The sequence below is a fragment of the Mastacembelus armatus genome, chromosome 18 (assembly GCF_900324485.2).
Source record: "Mastacembelus armatus chromosome 18, fMasArm1.2, whole genome shotgun sequence".
In the NCBI taxonomy this organism is placed as follows: domain Eukaryota; kingdom Metazoa; phylum Chordata; class Actinopteri; order Synbranchiformes; family Mastacembelidae; genus Mastacembelus; species Mastacembelus armatus.
In genome coordinates, this window is record NC_046650.1 from 8,331,566 (window position 1) to 8,355,524 (window position 23,959).

Sequence of the window (23,959 nt, forward strand, 5' to 3'; positions counted from 1 at the left end):
CATTTCACAATTAGACTGACATGCCTTCTTTGAGAGAATAAAATGCTAACTGGTGTGACTACAAAAGGGACTCCATCCCTTTTTTGTGAGCAATCGAGACAACAAATCCCAGTCTTCCTTCTGCCCTCCCTCACCACTCCTTTCTTCTGTGCCTTTCAAGCTATTTTCAGTATCATGCAAGGTAAAATGGTGAACACTTGTTGCTTAGTGACTAGTTCTCCTGTTATTATCTGTGTGCACTTGTGTCCATGTGTATGTGAGAGATTCTGAGAAAAGAACAAAATAAGATCGGCTGGCTGTGCAGTAACCCACTGTACGTTGCCATTTCGTCCGCCTCACATCTTTTCAATAAGACAATGCATCTTTGATCACATGCTCTGGGTTATAATAAACCAGCAGGCAAACTTGATGTTGCTGAGGCCATTTGTGCTATGAGAATAGGTTATTATCTGTCAAAACACATGGGCCTGTACGGTACTTTTATAACCTTTCCAACATCCTTTTGAGAAGAGCTGTCTATTGTAATATTGTCTTCGATTACAATAGTCTTGCACTGGATGAATGTGTGTGCACGCTCAGACCTGTGTATAATAGTGAATAGGTCTTCAGTGGTGTGGGTCGTAGCTGTGCTGGCCATGAAGTCGTCGTCTGTTTCCTCTGCAATGTGGAGTACTGTCTTCTCATTGGCTGCTGAGTCATCTGAACAAGACAAATAAACTATATTACAAAATAATATTTCATATTTTGCAATTCCACATATTCATTGTGTGCTGTCAAATGCATCATACAGTACCTGTATAACTAAACTGTCTTTTGGTTATTTTACCAAAGTTAATATTCATAATAGAATGCAATTAAAGTAAATATGACTTTCTAACATCCACAATCAGGCAATAATTAGATAATAATGATAAATGTCATATTCACTGTTACAAGCCGTGGGGATCACTGTGCTTTGATTTGGGCCAATTTTAGAGCAACTGGGCTCGATTTTCTCCAAAAACCTAAGAAATGACTTCCGACAGAACCCGAAGCTTATGCATCAAACTCAGCAGGAAAGGATCCTTATCAAACATGGCAGTTCTGACAGGTTATCATTAAATGCATCTAAAAGGGTAACACAAGAGTCGTTGAGATTCTGTTAAAACAACACTACAGTCCTGTGTTTGTGTTCTTCACAAAGTCTAATACGTGATATCAAATACAACATACACACTAGTGGTCAAAATCTTCACACTCCAAAAAGTCTTTTTTGTACATAGCACACACTGAAAATTCTGATTAATACGCATATATCTTTAAGGTAGACAGACACACCATGCCACTACAGTATCTGATGTTAACTAAATCAAATCACTGCTAGTCAGCAAGGTCACTTATATACTGTATGTACCTTTTTATGGAAGACCATGGACGAGTGGTAGAAATTTCTTACATTAAAAATAAATAAAAGAATCATGTTTGATTTCAAAATACAATGTGACCTCAATCTGGGCAAATCTCCATGAACATACCTGCCCCAATCGCAGTGCTGGCTAACTTCCTTTCAATCTCTGTGAGGGAGGAATCCTGCAGAGAGGACTGAAGCGAAGACTCTTTTGAACTCTCCTCGTCTATGCCCAAGTGGTTCTCATCTTGTTCTGGCATATCGGGAAAGCTTGGGGCAGAGGGAATATCTTCTGGTGGGAACATTCCTGTGGAAGACTGAAGGCCCACTGGGTTGTCAGTCTGTGGCGTTGGTCGGTCTGTGTTGCCATTAGTGGAGGAATGGACTGACGTATGAAGAAGCAGGACATTTGGCTTCTTTGGAACAGGAGGTGGAACCTGTAAAGAGATGAGACAGTTGTTAAAAGCAAATTATTACGGAAGTAATTTTGAGACATCAGTGCAATTACTCCCAAATAAGGACATTACTGACATTGACCGTTTCTACCTCCATAAACTGCAACTCCACTATGATACTAACCATTAGCACACCCCACCGTAACATATGGCCAGGTGGCTTCCTTACTTTGGGTTTCTTTTTGTCTGACAGGTCTGCCAGACAGGAAATCGTCATCCTTGAGGGGAGTGTCTTGCTCTTGTCCTGGAGCTCTGGGCCCTCCTGGTTACTGCAGGGAGAAGGAAGTGAGCCTCCGTCCTCAGGGCCAAGATGAATTTCTGGGTCAATGTCAAATTCAGGTTCCAATACTGGGTCTTCCAGGAGAGGCTGGGGGTCTGGGAGAGGAGGGAGGTCAAAGAGGGAAGAGGGAAGAAAGGGGTAATCATAGGCAGTTTGTGGTGGGATGGTGGTGGAATTTGAATCTGGGAGGACAGAAGGACTTGTTGGAGTTTGTGGTGGTGGTTTTTTGAGTTTTGGTTTTTTCATGACTTTGTAGATGTTGCCCAGAGGCACAGGGCGGTCCACAGGTGAGGCAGGAGGTGAGTCAAGGGCAAGAGGGGAAGTGGAGGAGGGGGAAGGAGACTTAAGGAGGAGGTTTATGGGTCGTTTGGGCAACGGGGGCTTGATAGCAACAGGTGGTTTTGGTTTAGGTAGAGTGGGTGGAGGACTGGGGTCCTCGCCTAGGTCTCGGCCATGCTGTTCTTCTTCAATGGTGTCGGATGCCCCATCAGGGCAGTCCTCCAGGTCACCACGAGAGACAGAGCGAAGTCGAACAGTCTTCAGCTCATTCTGAGTAACCACAGGCAATGCCTGTGAGGAACTGGGGCTGATTTTTCCGGGTTTTGCTGCTGTCGAGGTGTCGGAATGCCGTCTACTGGCCTTTTGCTTTGGCTTGATTGATGACAGCTCAAGATGTGCATTCCCAGGCATCTCAAAGGACAATCTAGACCTTGCTGCTGGGTCCTTGGGTGATGGTAGTGATGATTTCCTCTCTGGGATCTTTGGGCGCATCTTGCACATTGAAGTCCCTGTTGTCCCTATTGTGCCTTGACCTGCCACTTGAGTGAGTGGAACAGTTGGGGTGGGAGTCTCAGACTGGCTGGAATAGCCACTTGATGGGGACATAAGTCCTGGGGGTTTAAAGGGTGAGGAAGCCTTGATGTCAGTTTCCATGGAAAGCTGTGAGGGTGAGGTGGCTCTGGAAGTGGATGGAGAGTCAAGAAGGGACTCAGAGCTGCCTCTGACTTTCATACATTCAATCACGGTGGTACCTGTTGCTGTGCTGGAGCCTGATAGAGACCTAAAGAAGAGAAGTAAAGAGAAAATAGGGGAACTCTATGCATTTCTACATAAGAGCAAATACGTAATAACAACAGTACCAGTGCCAGGTAATCGGATTTGAATTGCTGCTAATGTAAAATGTAGTTTTATTTTTTACCTGTAGGGGTCATTCTTCCACTCCCCCAGCTGCCAGTGAGTGGGGAAGGTCAGCTCTGTCTCTGCCTCCTTCTCTGGTGCCTGAACCTCTAGAGTTGGTGGTCTGTCACCGCTTCCATGGCCCAGTTCCCTCTCACCAACAATCGGCTTAGAGGAGCTAGATGAGCTGGGCAGGAGAAAGTCAGGCTGAAAGTCTGGGAAGTGGTCCCTAGGGATGTGCAGGCTCTTTGGTCGGCCGTCCCGGTAAAGCTTGCCTCCATGGTGGATTCTCCCCTCGGCTTCTCCAAGGTTCTTCATTAAAGAGACGCTTCTCACAGGAGGCTGTGGCTTGCGCTTGGATTTCTTAAGTGAGATGGAGCGGGAGCGTAGACGCAAGCGGCCATCGACACTGTAGTCCGAAGCTGTGACAGAAATTGTATCAGTAGTGCTGGCGCTATCTTCAGAGCTCCCTCTAGGGTAGAGGAGGGCATAGCTCTCACCCATACCCAGGAAGTTGTGATGCTGCTGTTGGTGGTCTCTTATTGCCATACAATTCCCACTCCCTGTAGACATGATGTTCTCGTCTGGCTGGCCTATGACACCTTCTGTGAAGCAAAAGGAACCAGAATCTGTGGGCGTAGAAAGGGAACGTTCCCGGAACTTGAAGGCGTTTTGCGCTGCTATGGAACGTGCCGACCGCTCCCTCCCTCTCCCTGCCTCCCCAGCTCCCCCTCCTCCTCCTCCTCCTCCCCTCCCTCCATCCGCTGCAGCCCCTTCCGTCTCGCGTCGCTTCTCCATCATTGCCACTGCCAATGGAATACCCGGCATATTGTTCCCCCCTCTCCCAGAGGAATCGGTGACAGAAGTAAATGAACTGTGTGAGCTCATTGACTGTCCCGAGCTCACCAACATCACCCCGTCCTGTGTTCCTCCTGCATTACCGATGATACTGTGCTGTTTGGGTGGAACTGCTGGGCCTTTGCTCATGCTGTAATTGTAAGGCTCATTCCATGCTCCAGGAGAAAAAGTGGAGCCCTTAGGTCCATTCCAGGAAGCAGAGGGTGTGTTAGAGCATAGCAGCCCAGAGTGGTCCATAGTGTCTGGGTGAAACTGGTCTGAGGCACGCTGTGCCAAAGTGTTATCTGTGGAGGAGAGGAGAATTAACACTAAACGATCATAACAAACGTAACAGTTATGTATAATAAGCTCTGGCTGCTGCCACATTGTTCTTCAGTGAACAAAAACCATTACTGCAAGTACAAGGTAAATAAAAGATTAACCTAACATTAATCTCTGTAGGTGTGTTTTTGTTTGTTTTCTAAATTCAATTCCTGAACAGGAAAAAGAGACATGATTAAGACGCTTTCCTACCACAGTTATCACCTTGTACTATGGGATTAAGCCAAGTAGGAGAATAAATATGCCCTCTATAACGTTTATGAAACTGGCATAAAAACACACACACACACAAAAGAAAAAAAATGAGGTCACCGTCAAGGAAACACAAGAAAGAAGGAAACTGAAGGGACAAAAAACAAATATTGGAGGAGGATTAGATTTTAACTTAATGGTCACACACACCTGCAGGTGAAGTTGTGTCGAGATCAGAGTGTGTCTTCCTCAGGGGGAGGTTCTGGTGGGGAGTGTCGCTGACAGGCTCCAGGGAACGTGGCTGGAGGGGGAAGGGGTCACCTGGAGAGGGGGATGGGGACAGGGAGTGTTGGAGGAGGTCAACACCGTGGAATTTCCCTCCTCCTCCTTCACCTGGAGGAGAAGAAGAAGAACAGGAAGGTCACCAAGAGGGAAGGCAGTAAATTCAATAAAGCACTAAATCCAATCATGTTGTTCACGTGGCAACGAAGGATTAGATTATTACTCTGGGTAGATCAAGATGTGGGGAGAAAATTCAGATTTTGCAAGCGTCACCTGAGTTGAAGTCCCTCTTAAGAAGTTGCACTGTTTACTGACCCCAGCACAAATATGATATACTACGTGTATTAAAGTTAATACATTTACCCAGCTAGACTCATCCATCCATCCATCATCTATACCCCCTTATTCCTAACCAGGGTCACAGGGATCTGCTGGAGCCTTTCCCACTTCTCTTTGGGTGAAAGGCAGGGGTACACCCAGGACAGGTCACCAGTCCATCACAGGGCATCACATAGTAAGTGATTCTTGTGAAACTTTCCACATGAAACTTAAGTAAAATTCAGTAAGGATGGTCTTATACATTTTGCTCTAATTCCTCTAGTCTGAATTTTTGCTGTTCCCTTCATCTCCATAATCTGTTACATTAAGATTCCTGCACAGTCTTAGAGCTTCATCCATTGTGATTGTAATCCTTAAATACTGGCCAGGGGAAAGGAAAGAATGAACAAATTAAAAGCTGAGCATTAATATGTTTGGATTCTATAAAATTACCTGTAATCACCCCCATGGTAATTTCAGTGAAATGCATATTTTCCACAACACAAATACTATAAGTACAATAACAGTCATGCCAAACTCACCAATCTAAACTATTTTACAGATGTGTTTTCATTCCCCAATTATTTCCAGCTGTTTCCATTTTCCATCAATGTTGTTATTTAAATCCACACTTCCTGCAGATTTTTCACAATAAAATAAGGACTGGAAGGGATTTTACTCATTGAATTGCTGCAATGCGTCTTCCTCGTCTCCTTTAAATTCAAATATAAGCGTTCTCTGTGCACTCTGTGTTTACTTACATTATACTTCATGATTTTCATATGCTAAGACTTCAAACCACAGATGCCCAACGTTGCCTCAAGCTTTTTTTATAATTCAGCTGACAACAAGTCACCTGAGGCAGCAGGTACTTACAGTGACATGCAGTGCAGTCAGCACATCTCGGCATGTCTTCTATTAAGCCACAAGCTTTGTTTTATGGTGACAGTCGTATCAGATGCAGTCTATTAATGAAATGTATCTCTTGCAACAGAATGATGCCATTCAGTGAAGCTCTGCTTTCCTCAGTAAGTGCAAACTGGGGATGTTAAATCAGACAGATGGGTAAAAACATCAATGAGTCAAAACAGTAAAGGAATAAAAAGAAGCTGAATTGATGAAAAACCGTACAAGCGGAATAAAACCAGAGCCAAAACATGTTAGTTAAAGTGGACAACGCTGAAGGATCAAAATATGAAACTACTGCTTTTGAATTAAACTTTTCACTGTCAAATTCAATAACTACTTGTTTTACAAACTGTAAACGAATATGAAAATAAATAGAAACAGAAAAGCAGAAAACATAAAGGTCCTCAAAGTATACATCCGCACTGGTCTATCTACATAAGCATCCACCAATTACCAGCAAGAGTGCAACTTCTACGTACAAAGGGGGGTTGTAAACATTTTATACCTCATAATTAATACACAAGACAAGGTATTCTGCTCTTTGCAGCCAATTGGAAACCTGTCTGATAAGATCACCGCTTGGGGAGTGAGATTTAAGACATTTATTAGCCATTTGCTGTTTTTGTTTTGGGTAACTTTAAGTCTTAATACATTCTTTTACGACCTCTGTAGAGAAATACCATAACCTATCTGAGCTCTCTCAATGTTTAATGATTATCTGTTAACCTGTACTGGTACAACTAGCTTTTTTATGAGACATAAACAGCTTCTGGAGTTTCAGATGGCAAAAAAGAGCAAAATGATTTCTGGTTACAAGGGAGATTTGTTTGTTTATTCTCAATCACTGTAAGAAGTTAATTCCAAATCAGTGGGCTGGAGACATCTCACCATTTATCCAAAATGCTTCTTAAGCTGAGTTACAGAGAGTAATACTGGTATTTATCCCTGTGAGGTGACTGCTCCTGTCAGTAGAAAGAAATCTTTCCACTGCATTTACTCATTGATTACCTGTCTCTTTTTGCACAGTTTTTTCGTTACCTCTCCAACAATCTATTTGTCTCACTCTTTCAACCTGTGTCTCTTTTTCCAATGATCTGTCAGTTTAGCTCATTCACTGAGGTTCAATGGCCCTTTCCCTCTGTGCATGAATAAATGAGTGTATAGGCTACCTACCTCTACCTACCTGCAGAGACTAAGCTGTGACTCAGCCACTGAGTGGGGCTAAATATGATTTCCTGTCTAGTTGTTATGCATTCACCCACTTCCTGCTGCTCTGTCTGCCTTTAAAAATCCTGATTTCATTCAGGATCCAAAATGGCAATTTTGCAGCCTGCAGTCCTTGGGCAGCGAACACATGAGATTCATACATGCATAGAGTCACATTACCTTCTGAATGTCGCTATTACACACCAGAGGTTGGGAGCCTTTTGTTGCCCATGCAGCTAAGAATAATAGACACCATTTCAGCTATCATCAAGGTAGGATGGGGATTTATTCATTAAGGTTCTTCAGTATGGCCATAGTTTCCCTACCTGCTGTAAGAGTTCAGAGTCAGAAAACAAAGGTTGTAGTGAAGCTTGACCCCACTCATTCAGGGTGATATCATATTTGGTTTTCTAAGATATGAACATAAGGTCAGTGAGTGCCAAATGACACACATGGCAGCCATGGATTCGCCTCTTTGGATTCGTGGTAAACTGAGAAATCCAATGTTCCAAGTAATCGGAGAGGACTCGACTGTCTGGATCTCAGCAGCATGAATGTCTGTCTCTCTCTGCTAAACTCCACATTCACAAGCTGTCTGCTCATTCACTGCCTCTCGACACACTATATCCAGAACTGCATTCACAGACCACCTCATTTATTGTCTAACACTCTCAACATCTGTAAGCTGTTTACTTCCCTGTCTGCAAACCTCATTATTTACACCTACAGTGCATCATATACGTATGACATAAGACACAACGCTTGCACAATGATTACAAACCACTCATTTATTTTAACAGTTGGATATTATACTGTTATATTATATATAATAATAATTATACTTTTACCAGTCTGTTCTTAGGGTTTGAGTTTGCTACTATAAAGTTAAACATTTATAGAAAACACTTGTCATGTCACAATCTCTTATATTTCCACAATGCTATCGTTTGCACGTTTATAATGAGAAATCAAAAGGGGCTCTTGAAACTGTAATTACATGTCAGTCATAAAACCATGTGCCAGTGTAGACAGATGCTTTACTATAATTCCTCCTCAAAGTGACTAAAGTGTTCTCAGATCAAAAGGATAGAAACAGATCTCTGGAAAATAAATAGAGATCAATACATTTCTTACCATGTCTCTCTTCCTACTGCCTCTCCACTACCTACAACGCCATTCATGAAAACTGCCAGTGTGAGATGTGAAGGGACAGACAGACAGATAGAGAAAAGGAGGAACAGGTAGGAAAGTGGGAGGAGAGAGCTGCGTCCAAAATTTCTGTCATTATCCTTCAGCAATTATTCCATCATCCCGTATTCTGCCTTCCTCCTTTTCTCGTCTTTCTTCATCATTTCTTTTTTCTCTTCTCACCCCCTTTGCCTCTTTACTATTTTACTTCCCTTGCTTCAGTGACATACGCACTTCCTCTTTTTTCCTTCGCAGATGTTTTTTTTTTTAGGGAGGAGAGAGGAGGAAGAGTGGTGAGTTACCATGGCAACAGCAAGCCGCTACAAGCTACCTGTTTGCTGGTTTTTCAGAGAAGGGGAGAGAGACTGAGTGAAAGACAGGCAAAAGGATGAGCGACTGGATAACAAGCTGAATAGATCTAGTTATGTTGTATATTTGTCTTATTTACTTGAACTAGATGAGCCCATTGTGTATTCATCCACAGCTGAAAATAGTCCCCGACAAATGTCGTTTTACTGCTGTTTTGGTGATGTCTGCTAAAAGCTACAGTGTCCAGCTGTTTTGAGAAATGTTCTAAGCATTTTCTAAAAATAAAAACATATGTTTCAGAAGCAAGAGTTACATCCAATAGGATGTGAATGCTGCAGTTCAGTTTGGGAAAGAGTTAAGAGACATCAGTCAACACAATGTTGCTTTTGGTATTTTCAAGGAATTTGTTGACAAAAAGAAAACTTTACTATACCATCAGTCTTATCCTCAAAGAACTCATCTTTTCTTTAAACCAATGATATTATTGCTCTACAGTACCTTTCTCTCCTCCTTTCCTTTTTCTGCTTTCTCTCTCTTGCTCGCTCGCTCGCTCTCTCTCTCTCTCTCTCCCTCTCTCTGAAAGAAGCAAATACCCACCAAGTACAACGCCACAGGCACGCATCGTTATACCTGACCTTCTACTCCTCTACCCGGTGCTGAAGAGGAGTAGAAGAGGGTGAGAGAGATAGCATTAAAAAAGAGAGAGAGAGCAGGAGAGACAGTATTTTACTATAGATGGATATGCGTGAGGAGAGGGAGGGGAGAAGTGCCCAGTGACGAAGCAGTTGCTATGCCAAAAATTAGGAGGACCACACCACACACACAGACACACACACACACACACACACACGAGCACACATGGACACAATGTAAACAAGGAGGAGGTTTGGTTGAGACGTTGGGAAGCAGGAGTGTCAGAACGATGTTGCTGAGGATGACCACAGCATACTAACAGCTCTGACAGCACACACACACACGCACACGATGATGCACGCAAACGAAGCTGACTGTGAGAGATGAGTGAGGGTGATAGTGAACGTGATCATAGGAAGAAAATGTTCTCAACGTCAAATCTTGTTTCTACTGCATTTTCTCCATTAAATCTCAAAGTCGTGACAAGTGAGAATCTATATATGTGTGTGTGTGTGTGTGTGTGTGTGTGTGTGTGTGTGTGTGTGTGTGTGTGTGTGTATGAGAGAAAGTGAGTGCTTGTTTGTGTATTATATGTGTGTGAAATTACTACATGCATCATCCGTTGTAATCTATGAAATTTGACTTCTGGCAGGAATATGCAAACCATTTAAACCTGAGTAAACCTGCAGGCAGACAACGAAGTGTTTAAGTTTTCCCCTGTGGTTTGCTGTTTTTATACAATTTTGTGTTTCTTCATGACTTAAGTGGATTTGACCTAAAAAAAAAAAGGAGCATCTTTGTTTATGACAGCATGTGCTTCATCTTAGGAATTAGTGAGATTCTCTTGAGGAGGAAGATGAGATTTGATATTTGTTTTTGAGTTGTCTTAAGATAAAAACAGAAATATGAGCGTAAGAAAGTGATCACTTTGATACGTGAGCTCCAATGCATTTATGTTACTGTATTACATTCAGAAATGTAAAGTAGGTCTTATCTAAATTAAACAGGTTTGCAGGGACATTTGCAATGGTTAGTATTTAGTTTGGTGTGTTAGCATGCTTACATTTGCAGATTAGCACTAACACAAAGTAAGGGTTAGTTTTATAGGCAGAGCAGAGATATTTCAGTCTGGACCAAAGTGGTAAAAGGACTAAGTGGCCCCTACTGAGGCTAAGAATTCTCCAATTTAAGCTAAAATAAAGATAATTAACACTTTAAAACTGGGGGCTTAAATCATTTTTCCAAAGGTAAAATCTATTTGATGTATTCATGTCCATAATATTCAGTGATGGACTGGTTGAAAGCTCACAGAAGGACAATGATGCCTGGTTGTGTATTGCTCAATACAAGTCATCTGTATTTTTATTTACCCCTTTATTTAGCAATTTCTTCAGCCCAATTTCCCAGGATTCTCACTTTTACAACTGTCACAGGAAAAAACAACTCCCTTGAGAATGTCTTTAAAGGATGAATGTTTTCAGCAACAGCTTTTTGCTCTGAGGCATAGTGTGTAGAACAAATTCACAAGTGTTTTTTATTTTACTACAGTAAACCAATGGCAGCGATGACATTAAAATAAGATTTGGTTTAACAATATGCGTTTCAAATTACCCCCTGCGGTAGGATTTTTAAGTCAGAGATCAAGAGCCATTTAACACATGCCAAACACTTATTGTTTAGATTTAACTCGAATTCAGATTTTACTTTGAAGGTTAATACATTTAATTTAGGATTATTTCATATTTACGTCTGAAATTCTATTAAAACATACTAATGCTTGAAGGCAAGTGGCCACAGCCAACTTTACTACCAAGAATAACCTCCCCTTCCCCCTGACAGCCCCTTATAATTAACCTTGATCCACACTGATCACCCACTGATCACGTATGGCTATTCTTTAATCCATCAAATAATCAGCTAATCACTTCAAAACTGAGTATATAAGGATTCTGCAGTTGCCTCTGGTTCAATGTTGCCCAGTCAATTAAACATTTGTGAATTTTTCAACGTACTATTAGCAGTACCAGTCCAAAAATATTTATCAAAAATCAAACTCAGAGTATTTGGTTTAGTACCTGTAAGGTCAAGTGGTATGAAGTGAGCCGGTGTGCGTCTGCCAAGGTGCCAGCGGGGTTTCTCTGCGACAGGTGGTCCGGTGGTAGCAGATGTGGTGGTGCTGCTGCTGCTGTTGTTACTACTCCAACCCAGCAGGGGGCGATCTGAGCTGCAGGGGGATGGGGACGGGGAGGGAGACGGGTCAGTCACTGACCTCAGCCCAAACACTGAGGAGGTGGTTTCATCTTCGTAGAGCTGTTTGGAGGCCGGCTAGAGGAAGAAGAAAAAAGAAGGATGGTTATGCTACGTGTGTTGAGCAATCTGATCCAGTGGGGTTTTAAGAGACAAAAAGGTTTGACTCCCAAAATACATGTGTCTGATTGGTGACTCTAAATTGCCCATAGGAGTGAGGGTGAGTGTGTGAGGTTGTTTGTCTCTATGTGGCCCTGTGATGGACTGGTGACCTGTCCAGGGTGTACCCCTGCCTTCCACCCAAAGAGAGCTGGGATAGGCTCCAGCAGATCCCTGTGACCCTGGTTAAGGAATAAGCAGGTCTTGCTATATATATGGAATACATGTGTCCGTCTTGTGAAGCCACTAATCCTCAGCGGATTTTTCACCTTACATGCAGCTGTTCAAGTGCAGCTTTACACATCATTAGAGAAGTGAGCATTAGCTCTAAAACTTTACAACACAGAAAATCAAACTGTTTCTCTAGTAGTTACACAATGAAATTCAATAAGATTGAAGAGAATACGTCTGGTCAAGCTTTAAAAGAAAATCAGAATGAATGGTTTAGATGGTTCAAATGGCTTTGTCTTCATTGAGTTCAGCCATCTTAATGCAGTTCGACCTCTCTATGTTCCCAACATGATTTTCTCTCAGTGACACTCTGCCCAGATTCAATTATCTCTGCCTCTGCTACAAATCGTAACCTGTTTTCAACTTGTCTGAAAGTTTTTGTTTCTGTACTATCCCTGAGACACTTTAAAAATTAGAAAATAGGGTGCTCTTCTTCAAAGTATTGCTATTGGTTCAAATACAAACACAAATATTAAACAAAAAATAATTAAAGAAAAATTACAATACAACTGAAAACAGCCGGTGGAGGTCATCTGCAGCATAACTAAAACCAAATGTTTTCTCCTCTCTAAGCAGCAGAAGAAAAGAAAAGGCAGAAATGTATGAATATGTGTTTAGATTTGATTAGGCAGAAACACAAGAGCCTGAGATGTGGCAGAGGCACTATTGGTTTAGTCCCTGGCATCAACGGCAAGGTGTTAACTCAGCTAGGGAGCTGGCATTTGTCAGCTGCTTTGTATTAAATCTGACACAGGCACTGAAACCCAAACTGCTATGTGGCTGCTGCAATGCAAGACAAGTCCAGTCTATCCCATCTGATGAAATTCATGTGAGAAACGAATGAATGTACTGTACAAATTCAAATCCAAGTAATCTCTGGGGGATGTGCCAAATTCTAACCAAAATTAGCCCAAACAGAGAGAAAAGCATTAACTTAGCAGAGCTGTTTAACAGCTTGTTCAAGGAACGGGGTGTCAATATGCAGGAAATGTGCAGCCATCTTGCAGTAAAATCACCGTGGGAGTTCATCAAGCTGCCATAATACTGCAGTTCAGGGAAATAGCCTGAGAACTATTAGCAGCAGAGGCAGAGAAGGGAAAGAGTGGAAATAAAAAACTCGTTGCAGAAATCCAGAGTTGACATAATGTGATACACATTATGGATATAACAATAAGTATAATAGACACCAGGCCATCAACAAATCAATTACATGATATTCTCCAACTCACTAAAACGCTTGTTTATATCCTCTCTTCCCTGTCAGCAATGCCTCTGTGTTTCTGTCACTGATGTCATTTTCTATTTTGATTTCTTATCACGTATGAATGATATTTCCATCTGAAAGACACTAAATCATTTGGCATTTGTTTATGGAAACCTGCTAAGAGCGTGAAAAGGATGATGACTAATTCTGCCTAATCTAAATGAGGGGGTGGGATATACTGTACAATAGTTTTTGGGTAATTCAGCTTCGGTCTTTCATATAAAAGGCATGATAACAAAAGCAGTGAGGCGTTTTGTCACAACACAAATTTCAGCTGAAACAGTATTAGTGACACTGAAATACCGATTTGTTAGTTCCTGGGGAAAAGAATAATGTTACTGCATTGTGTTACTAATTAAAGGCTGAAACTATAATAGCCTCTTAATAATGGGAAAGCCAACAGTAAATCTGCCTCATAGAAAGAATGCAGTTGTCCCAGCAGCCAATCATAAAGTTTCTTTACAAATGTGGTGCACATTTTAACTGAACTTTGAGAAAACTGGCAAAAGATAAATGCAGCAGAAGTTGGTTTATTGAGAACAACAGCAAGCGGAGCTAGTTTTGTGAGCTAGTTTTAAGTTTTGTAACTACTCTCCACTTAAACCTTAAATATTACAATCTAATCCGTACACACACACAACTCTTTTGGCCCGCTGCTGCTATTTTTAGTTTGTTTCACATAATGCATATGTGTCAGGTAATTGAAGAAAATGTGCATAATATCTTTTGGATAGAGATTGTCCGACAAAAGACATGAATCTCTTGTTGACCTTCCAGTTATCCTGGTTGATTTAGCGGTAGCTTTCAGGAGAGTGCTTTATTGATACAGGAACCCAGAGCTCCTTTTAAAATAACACAAATATTTAATACTGGCAGCCAAAGCAGGGAGGTTGCAGTAACAGCTGAAAAATTACAGCCGCAAATGTTGAAATATAAAAAGTTATAGCTAACGTTTATTATTGCTTCACTCACAAGGTCAATAAAGATTCATCAGATTAAACTGAGACATCAAATGATAAGAATCATCATCCTGGCAAATTTAATTAAAAGAAGCCTGGCATTGTGTGGCATATTTATTAACAGCTGAAAAAAAAAAATATTCAATGAAGGGAAGGAGACGGTTTTAAATCGATTTCATTGTCAAGGACAAAACCAGTGTGAGTGTGTATCCAGCCTCCAGGTCATGGAGAAGAAAAAGAAAGAGGTGAATTAATTTAGAAATAATCTGAAAGAGAGAGTTTTAGAGAGTCAAAATAAGAGCAGAAGGAGAAGGATGGTGTGAGTTAGTCTTTTGTGGAGATGTGAAGCCTGGTTTCATGCTGTTCGGGGAGAAAAGCGGAAAAACGTAGGTGAGGTGAACATGGTTTGGTCTCTCATTGTGTGTGTGCTTGTTAAGCCACAAGTCAGACTTTATATTTATAAAAAATTGGATGTGTGTTTTTGTGCTTGTGAAAAAAGACATTTACATAAAAATAAGAGAGGTGATAATGATGCTGTGTGTGTGTGTGTGTGTGTGTGTGTGTGTGTGTGTGTGTGTGTTTATAGATGTATGTATGAACTTTGTTGCAGATATGAGTGTTTTATACCATTTGGTGTAAGGAAGCTTCATGATCAAATAAGATCGGTAGAAACATGAGTGTGCATGTGTGTGTTTACCAGGAAGATGAAGTCAGGTCTCTTGTTGTTGAGGGACACGGGCGATCGGCTGAGCGAGGTGGACGTGTCCTCAGAGCTCTGTGAGGATGGATGCCGGAAAGTCTGACCGGTCAGCTTGGTGTCGTACAACTGCTCCTCAAAGTCTGCACTCAACGTAAGCATACACACAAACGCAGAAAGACATAAAAACCTACATTAGTGTCAACTTCCTGCAGCCCAGAAACGACAGTGTACGCAAGCACACGCACACCTGAATAAAACACAAAGACACACCAACTCACACACCAAATATCCTATTTGCATGGCCAAGACCAGAGATTTAGTACGATAGCTGCTTTGCATCAGTCTGCAGTTTCCCTCCTGTGACTCCTTGTGCAACTTCCGCTCTAGGACTTTAAAGGACTCCTTAAGTTTCTCTTAAATCCTCTTGTGAGCTCCAGCACTTTCTCTCCTTTCATTCATTCCCAGTCTTCATCTCTTTCTCTGTTTTCCTTTCCGGCTTTTCCTTCTTGCTTTCCCTCATCTTGAACATTCTTGGTCTTCTTCTGCATATCAGACTGTTTCTCCCTCTCTGGCAGCTTAGACGGCTCTCCCTCAGGCCATTGTAAACAGATTCCTAACCCCCACCTCCCCTTTTTTATCCCGCTGGGCGCACACACACACGCACACACACACACACACACCACGCACACACACACACACACACACACAGAGGACCATCCCACTGGCAGCTTTAGTGAAACAGCAGTGCCAGTGAGGTATAAAGTTTGGGGTTGAACTTGCTCTCCTGGACAATATGGATTCCTTGCTGGTGGTGTATGGTTGCCTAGCAACATAAGCCCTCCCCCCATCTCCCTACCCCCACCGGCATTTGGGGGACATGGCGTTGATATTGTGAATATATAGTCACAACTGGGATCTTTAACAGCAACAAGCAGAAAAAAATATAATAATACTACAAATGTTTGCCGCATTTAGCCTTAATAATCAAAAACTGAACACTAAACATATCATAAACATCATTATCAAGACTGTGACCAGGTTGATTTGATGGTAAATCTGCTGTAACCCATTAAGGAACAAAACACACAGCGGCTCTGTAAATGAGTGCAGAGCAACATCCTGACTCTGACAATGAGTATCAGGAGAATGTCTTTTGCCTCTGAAACGTGACAAGTTCGTCTGCTGAGCTGTAATGGCCTTAAGTTTCCACTGCACAACCTTCAAGTTTAGTAAACATGCAAACACGTAGGTAGCTTGCGGAAAGTTTGGCAAGTGTCAGATTTAAGAGAATGCAGGCAACGTGGGAGTGTTTTGGAGTCATGAATATAGAGCCATGAATAGAAATTAATATACAGCAGCAACGCCGCAAAATACCAAAGATAATGATGTGTTTTTATATGAGGGTAGGCAGTCCACCCACCCACAGATTTTGTGCAGTTTGTAATGGCATTTGGGATCATTGCTGTTGACATCTAAAAAGTGCCAGCAGCAGGCAAACATCTAGAGGGCGGACTTCAGAGAAAACACAGGACAGCTTTTACAAACACCAAAACCTTCAGCATGGATTAAGATGATGTGCTAATGTGTGTCAGTTGTCATTTCCAGCTCAGCCACTGCACGTTTTAGAGGTTATTTTAGTAGACTTTTACAGAGCTTTATAAACTTAAGGATTGACTCATTATTGCATGGAGAAATGTTTCCACAAGATGAGGATTATACATTGTATGCTGCTCCTTGTTTGCTGCAGAAGACAAGGCTTAGATTGTTTATTTTCTTCTCTTTCATGCAGGAAATACAAACAGCTAAAGAAAGGAAAAAGAAAAGCAAGAGAGTGCAGCGAGGAATGAGGCAAGGCACGAGCTGCTTGGGTGGCCAAGACCCTGCAGAGGTTCTGATGGCTTGGATGCAAATTCCTTTAAGTTTAAGAAAAGTTTAGGGACATGCTGGCAACGGGGTACAGCATCTGACTAAGCATCCTGCCATCCTCTCCAGGCCTGACGTCAGCATTTCTATACACACTCTAACCAAACCAGTTGGGATTAATGTTTTCATTAATCCCAATGAGCATCATGTTACACTGTTACATAATAATTGCAAAATACACATATTTAAATAACACTATCAACGCTGAATTTAATTCACAAATATTATTTCTTATCAATATTCTTCAGAAGGAGCAATGGTGTGCATCAGATTCTCTCTTTAAAACCAGACTCTTCTGTTTTCAATTAAAAGTTTGTTCATAAATATTAACGATGCCATAATAAACTGAGAACTTGTTTGTTCACTGCATTTGCCAATCCCTCTGAAAGCTGTTAGGCATTTCCCTTTGTAGACATTTGCTCTAAGGAGGCACGTCCCTGGCTGCTTCTATCCATGGACCATGATAGAGAAGTGTCTATTTTGCAGTGGTAAAAATAATTGATAGTAAAGAGTGAGGCCAAAACCTGCCTCATCCAGACCACAGAGGCCCAAAGAAAAGAGGCATCAGTGGCGCAAGTGGGTGAGGAATAACTAAGAGAAAAAGAGGAGAGGGCTAATAAAAGAGATGGAGAAGAAATAAGAACAATCAGGATAAAAAAGGAAGGATATGAACTAAGAGGAAAAAACAATGAAGAAGAAGAAATGAAGAGGCTAAATTGGATAAAGAGACAGATGAAGAAAGATTACATGAAAGAACAGCTGGAAGATAAAAGGGGGTGAACTGCACAGAGAAAATTGAGGAGCGCAGAGCTGAGAAATTAACAGACAGCAATAAGATGAAGGAGGGACACATGGAGAAGAAGCAGCAAATGATTAGGGAAAGGCAGAAGAAGATGTACATGTCAAAAAAGACAAGTAGAAGGAGAAGGTGTAGGTGGGGAGGACAAGAAAGGAGGCAGAACAAGGCCAAAACAAGGCAGCTGTAGGAGAAATGTGGGAGAAAAGGGGAAGAAGAAGAAGAAACAAGACTAAGAAGAAACCAAAAAAGACAAAGTAGGAGGAGAAAAGAGGAGGAGGAACGAAAATTCACACACCATAATGCCAGTGAGATCCAATCTGTTCAAACTAACAGTGCTAACAGGGGAGGCGATGATGTCTGAGTTGGCTCAGGACTGAAAGGTGGGTGACTGGAAGATAAAAATAGGACCCCGCATGTTTCTGAGCAATTTCACATCCAAGAGTGTGGGGGGGATTTTTTAGTCATACAAAAAGTTACAAACTGTAACTACATATTTGAAAGCATACTTTACAAAATGCAAAATTATTCTTCGACACAGGTACAGAAAAGTTATGTTAAAGGAAGATAAAACATACCACAACATGGCAACCTCTAATTTTCTTTGATAAATTATAATCAGAATCTCTAAAATATTAGAAAGAAATACCAAAGTATAGTGATATGTAACTATACTGCAATCTTGAGGTCATTGTACTTCATACTTCTACTTTCTAACGCTGCACATTTTACATGTGCTTTGACAGATATTAAACTAACTCACTCAACTGCCTACAGTGAGAATTTAAATAGCAATTTAAAACACTTACAGCTTAAAGTTTGGCAGCAGCCACTACAGCCTGTGCACTGACCGGCAGAGTCCAACAAGCAGCAGCACTAAAGCGGAAAGAGAGCGAAGGTAAACAGTGTAGATCCATGCTTCAGATAGCAGACAGGCTCCACTGAGTGCAGCTCAGCCACATGACTGCAGGGTGGGAAAATGACGGAGGGGGAGGAGGGATGCTATTGGTGTGCGTGGTGTAAAGGTATGCCGGGCACTCCTACTAATGCATGTATACACACCCACACCCACACACTGCAGTTAAGGACTACCCCCCTTCTGTCCAGACAAGCGAGCCAAGCGCTCACGCATCACTAACCTGCATCTCGTGGGTGCGTGCACGTGGATCTCTCATTGAGGTGTTTATGTGTTATGATACACCTGTATCAGGTGTTTATGAGTGCACTCTTGCATGACAAAATGGATTCACGTGTGGACATTTGCGCAAATAAGCTAACTTTCATGATCCCTCAACAACTCGTGCTTGAGAGCTGTGTCACTGTGTGCATGCACGTACGTGCGTGTGTTTGTGTGTGTACAGTTCACCCACTCACAGACTAAGCCAACCACCCTTTACAAAATGCTCGCCGGTCGTGTCAAATTTGGGTCACCCTTTCTTCTCCCCTCTAAGATGATGAAGGGGGAAGACAGAAATTAACAATACCCCTCTTTCACCACAGCCAGAGTGTTTGTTTTCTACGTGCACATGGATGTGTGTGTGTGTGTGTGTGTGTGTGTGTGTGTGTGTTTGCATGCAACAATATTCATGTCATGTCTTTGTCCTTGTGATTTAACATGCACAATTGATCAATCCATTACAGGGACAAGGGCTGGTGTTTGTTAGTGTGTGTACTCTGAAAATGGATGGTTGTGACCTAGAAGGACAGACTTAGCGGTTAGCGGCCTACTTTGTGTTGGTCATGAGAAACCACATGGAGGGTTCTGATCCAGTAACTAGGGTTTTTTTGTGAAGACACAAAATTTTGGTCGTAATTCTTTTTAACTATGAAAGAATATTTGCAGATAATTTATTGTAAAATTCCCTGTGTGAGAAAGAAGTTGAGAGAAATCAGTTCTGGAGTTTTGATTTATTTCTGTTTCCATTTCAAGGGAATCAAGACGGGTAGTACAGTGGTTAGCAGTGGTACCTTTAACTTGCTTTTCTTCTTCTGGCTTGAAATGTTTTCCCTGAACTAGGAATCCTACAGAATCCAAGTTCAGATGATTTGCTTTTTCAAATTACCTTGGTCCTGTGGTGGCCTAAATCTGTCCATCAACACAAGGTGGGAACATGTGTAGGACAGGGGTAAAAGAGAGTTGTTCACATAAACCTATAGTGCATTGCTTTAACCTTTAGGGAAAATCAAATAGTCACTTGGTAGAAAACCTCTACCTCTCCTTTTCTTTAGAAGCCAGATAAATGACACGCCAGAATACATAAAGCACACTTGGACCGATTCCACAAGGAAGTCCAAATACTTGGACTGAATCACTGTGCACCTACGAGGCCTTGTCACTAAGTTGTTCTCTTTCACAGCTTCCTCTAGGGCAGCTGTGCTTGGCTCAAGGACACTGTGAGTACAGTTCTTTAGTTTTTTTAGCCTTTTACAGATTTAAAATGATAACTTTATACTCATGAGATCCCCTTAACCTTAAGTGTACTGTCAGCTCAGCCCCTTGCTTGATCAGCACCAGCTTCATTTGAGGTTTTGACAGGTTGACCACTGAATTGGGATATTTACGTCGTGCAGACTTCAGTCTGTATTTGAAAATCTTCCTCAAAGGAAAGAAACAAGACAGACGAGTTTGTCTTGCCTGATTCACAGCAATGTCACTCCAATGAAACGCTCTGCAGAGAGAGCGAATTGGAAAAAGACAGAGTGGGCCAAACTGACTCTCCCAAAGAGAACAGCAATATTTCGTGGTTGAGAAGCAAACAGACAACTAGAAAATAAAAAGGTCAATGAGCGTTAAAAGTTCAAACTATCTATAAATCCTCTAAAAACGGGCTCCCTTCACTGTCAAAGATACTGCTCCAGGCTGTATTTCATTATGACAACAAAGACTCGGTGGAGCTCTCTATTTGTGAGCCAAACCTGTCCAAAAATGCTAAATGCCTGTTTTAGTTCAATACAGTGGCAATAAACCATTTGCATAAAATTATTGTAACAGGCATTTAAATTGGCATGTACAGTATCTGTCAACTAGAGTCATTTAGCGACTGAAGAGAAAAATTAAATTGAAATGAACCTTAGTAGAGAAAAGCTTTCAGTCCATTTATAGCAAAACATTAAGAAACTGGGTGATAGCGAGTGTTTGGCTGATTGAGATCTTTAAAAACTCCCCCAGCTAGTAATGCAAACAACAAAGCAACTGTATATGAAGTCTTTCTGCTGCTAAAAGAAAGAATTCAAAGTCTCTCCATAGCTATTCATACACTGAAGTTGAAGTCCAATTTAGAAAATGATGAACATTTTGGAATTAATTTCTATGTGTGTTTGTCACTGTTTCCCCTGCATCAGCATCCTCCACTTGATCAATACTGCACCTGTTCGATGAAGTGTAAACCTTATCAGCCTGCAAGCATTACAGCACCCATTGACTCGGGTCCTCTCTGACACAATTAAAAGGCCGCTGTGACATTTTATAGTGAAGTTGGTGATGACAGGGAAACTTTATCAGGCTGTTTGTCTCGCAGCCAGCATTGACTCACACCTCCTCTGACACAATTAAAGGGTTATCCTGACATTTTAAAGTTCGGTTGGTCACATCACGTCACCTTGCATTGTCCGCGGTGGAGAAAGGTTGCAGCTCGGGCACTTTCCGTGCTGTGGGGAGTGCTGCTATGTGAGATAAAACGAGGTAGGATAAAATGAACCTTATTGGGGGCCACTGGTGGTGTAGCGGCAGTGTGCTGGTCCATGTACGCAGGGGACGCCGGTTCAACTCCTGAGCTGGCCGTCATATAACCTGCATGTCTTCCCTTGCTCTCTCCCCTAATTTCCTGTCTCTATCCACTGTCCTATCAAATAAAGGCAAAAAAAGAAACTTATTGATCCACAGAAAAAAGGAAATAAAGACTTCAAATAAGATTATGAAGGTGTCGACTACTGACGTGCTACTGCTAATTCTGCAGTCTAATTCTGGCCTTGAGTTTTAAATAAAACAACTGAACTGAGCCGACAGCTAATGCTTATCTACCTCTATGCATTAACCCGTCTGGGGTCTGAGGGTGTTTTGGGGCCCTGAACAAGTTCTGACATGCCCTGACATTTGTGCTTTACTCAGTTACTTTTAAACATGTTAATGGCTTAAGTCTGATAACGTTGTAATACTGTTGACGTCCATTACTTAGGTTTACTGGTGTGTGACACTCTCAGCAGTACTGAAAGTGTGTGTTAGAGCCAGTAACGTGTATCTATACAAAAAATCTGTTTAAGACAGTCCGTCTTCAACCTAAGGACAAAACTGTCCTGCTTTCCAACACTGATCTCACAAATCCCTGTTAAAAAGTCATTTTTTTAATCATGTGACCACACTATGGTTAAGGTTTGGTTAGGGTTACACACAAAAACAACTTGACTGAGTTTAGGGGAAGGGTCACCAGCAGCAGCTTAGATGACAGTTCAGAGCTGCTGTCCATCACTGAGAGCGTCAGTGTGTTTTCACATCTCAAAAGCCCTTCACCCACCAAATGCCCTGAAGCAGATCTGACCTAGCTCTTATCCTCATTTACTCAGTGTCTATCTTCAAACCTGACTGGACAGATAAGGATATTCCTTTATAGCACTCCTGACCATCTTCCTGCTAGAATCACGTCTACAATGACTGATAAAGCTGCATCAGGTGACTTAACATGTTTTTCTCCAATGAAGTTCTACCAGTGGCCCTCTTCAATGGTAGATTTCATCAGTTCAGTGGTAATGGAAGAGCAAAACACTCAAACTAACAGATAGTAGGTAAATAGCAGAATTATACAGATTAAAAAAAAATGCTGCATTAAATTGTATTGTGTCTGAGTATTAATTGTGTATTCAAATGAGTCACAGGACCACAATGAAATTACTTTCCAAATATATGTGAATTTGTCCAAAGCACAGCTACCTACAGCTCGCTAAAGAGAATGTCACTGAAATATGCTGAGTGTTGAGGAGGTGGAAAAGTATGAATGTTGGAGCATTGCTTAATGGATTGTTGTAAAATTACAGAACAAGTATGTGCAAATAGCCGGTCTGGCTGTAATGGATGACACTAGCTAAACTTCAAATGCAAAGTTCACTGTTAATGTGAAGGAAAAATATGAATATTATGCAGTTGATTAATGGAGTGCAGGGGGAAAAAAATCCACAATGCAAACCTGGCTGCTGTAAATCTTATCAAAAACACATTAAAGGCAGCGTTAGATGTAGACGAGAAGCAAAGCCAGTTAGAAGGAGAGGGACAAAAGTGATGTGCAATTCTTTCTATTATCAACCATTACAGAGGACAATATATCACTGAAGTACTAAGCTTTAAATATATAATATGTAATATATAATATATATTTCTACCACAGAGCAGCATATGAATATTTTAACATAACCCTAAAAAAGAACTTGAACAAAATGTGCAGATGTCATTGTTGTAAATCTGTAGGAAAATAACAGGCCTTGTGTTGTAGACTTGTAGTAAAAAGTACTGACAACAAAAAATATTACTGTTAATTAAAAGTAAAATTTCTTATTTTCTTTCTCTGGATTAGAGCACAACAATTCATAGATGCATTAGATCTTAATGAGGATCCATAGACCCTGATGTGAGGAAGCCAGATGAAAAGGACCTGACCTGTCCAAAACCTACAGACTGGGACTAGTGGGACTAGATAAGTAGGGACACTGAAGAGCTTGCAGGTCAAACAAGTTGGGGCTCTCTAAAAGTGTGTTAGGCGAGTGTTAAGGTATCGTAGGTTAGGGCTGTCATGGGGCCCAGTAGATTTATGACGGCACAGCCTAACGCGCACACACAGCGGAGCCACTGATACGTCAAAACATCATTAAATATTAATACTGGGCCTTTAAAGGAATAGTGACACAAATTGTAGCACATTCACTGTATGCTGCACATACTGCAAGACCCAGCATAAAAGATGATTAAATATTTCTTTTTTCCCCACATTATATAAACTAATGCTGCACTTGCTTCCCATTTATGAGGCAGCAAGAACCCAAATTTATCTGCAATCTGTGATGGAAAATGATGTGTAAAAGACGATGTTGTTTCCTCTTTTTTTTTTTCCAATCTGCATCTAAGCAAATCTTATAAAATGGGAATATCCAATATTCACCTGAACAATGCCAGCAAAACAAA

At 41.4% G+C, this 23,959-nt stretch overlaps 1 protein-coding gene across 2 annotated transcripts in view; it reads right to left on the reverse strand.

Moving 5' to 3' along the window:
* Window positions 1-23,959, reverse strand: part of nhsl2 (NHS-like 2) — an 81,971-nt gene that overhangs the window by 1,441 nt on the left and 56,571 nt on the right. For both annotated transcript variants that reach the window (XM_026328735.2, XM_026328744.1), the window contains exons 3-9: window positions 15,072-15,214; window positions 11,590-11,839; window positions 4,880-5,062; window positions 3,321-4,440; window positions 2,012-3,182; window positions 1,515-1,824; window positions 582-699 (exon numbers count right to left, since the gene is read on the reverse strand). In XM_026328735.2, the coding sequence (XP_026184520.1) occupies window positions 582-699; window positions 1,515-1,824; window positions 2,012-3,182; window positions 3,321-4,440; window positions 4,880-5,062; window positions 11,590-11,839; window positions 15,072-15,214 (3,295 nt within the window). The remainder of the gene's footprint in view (window positions 1-581; window positions 700-1,514; window positions 1,825-2,011; window positions 3,183-3,320; window positions 4,441-4,879; window positions 5,063-11,589; window positions 11,840-15,071; window positions 15,215-23,959) is intronic.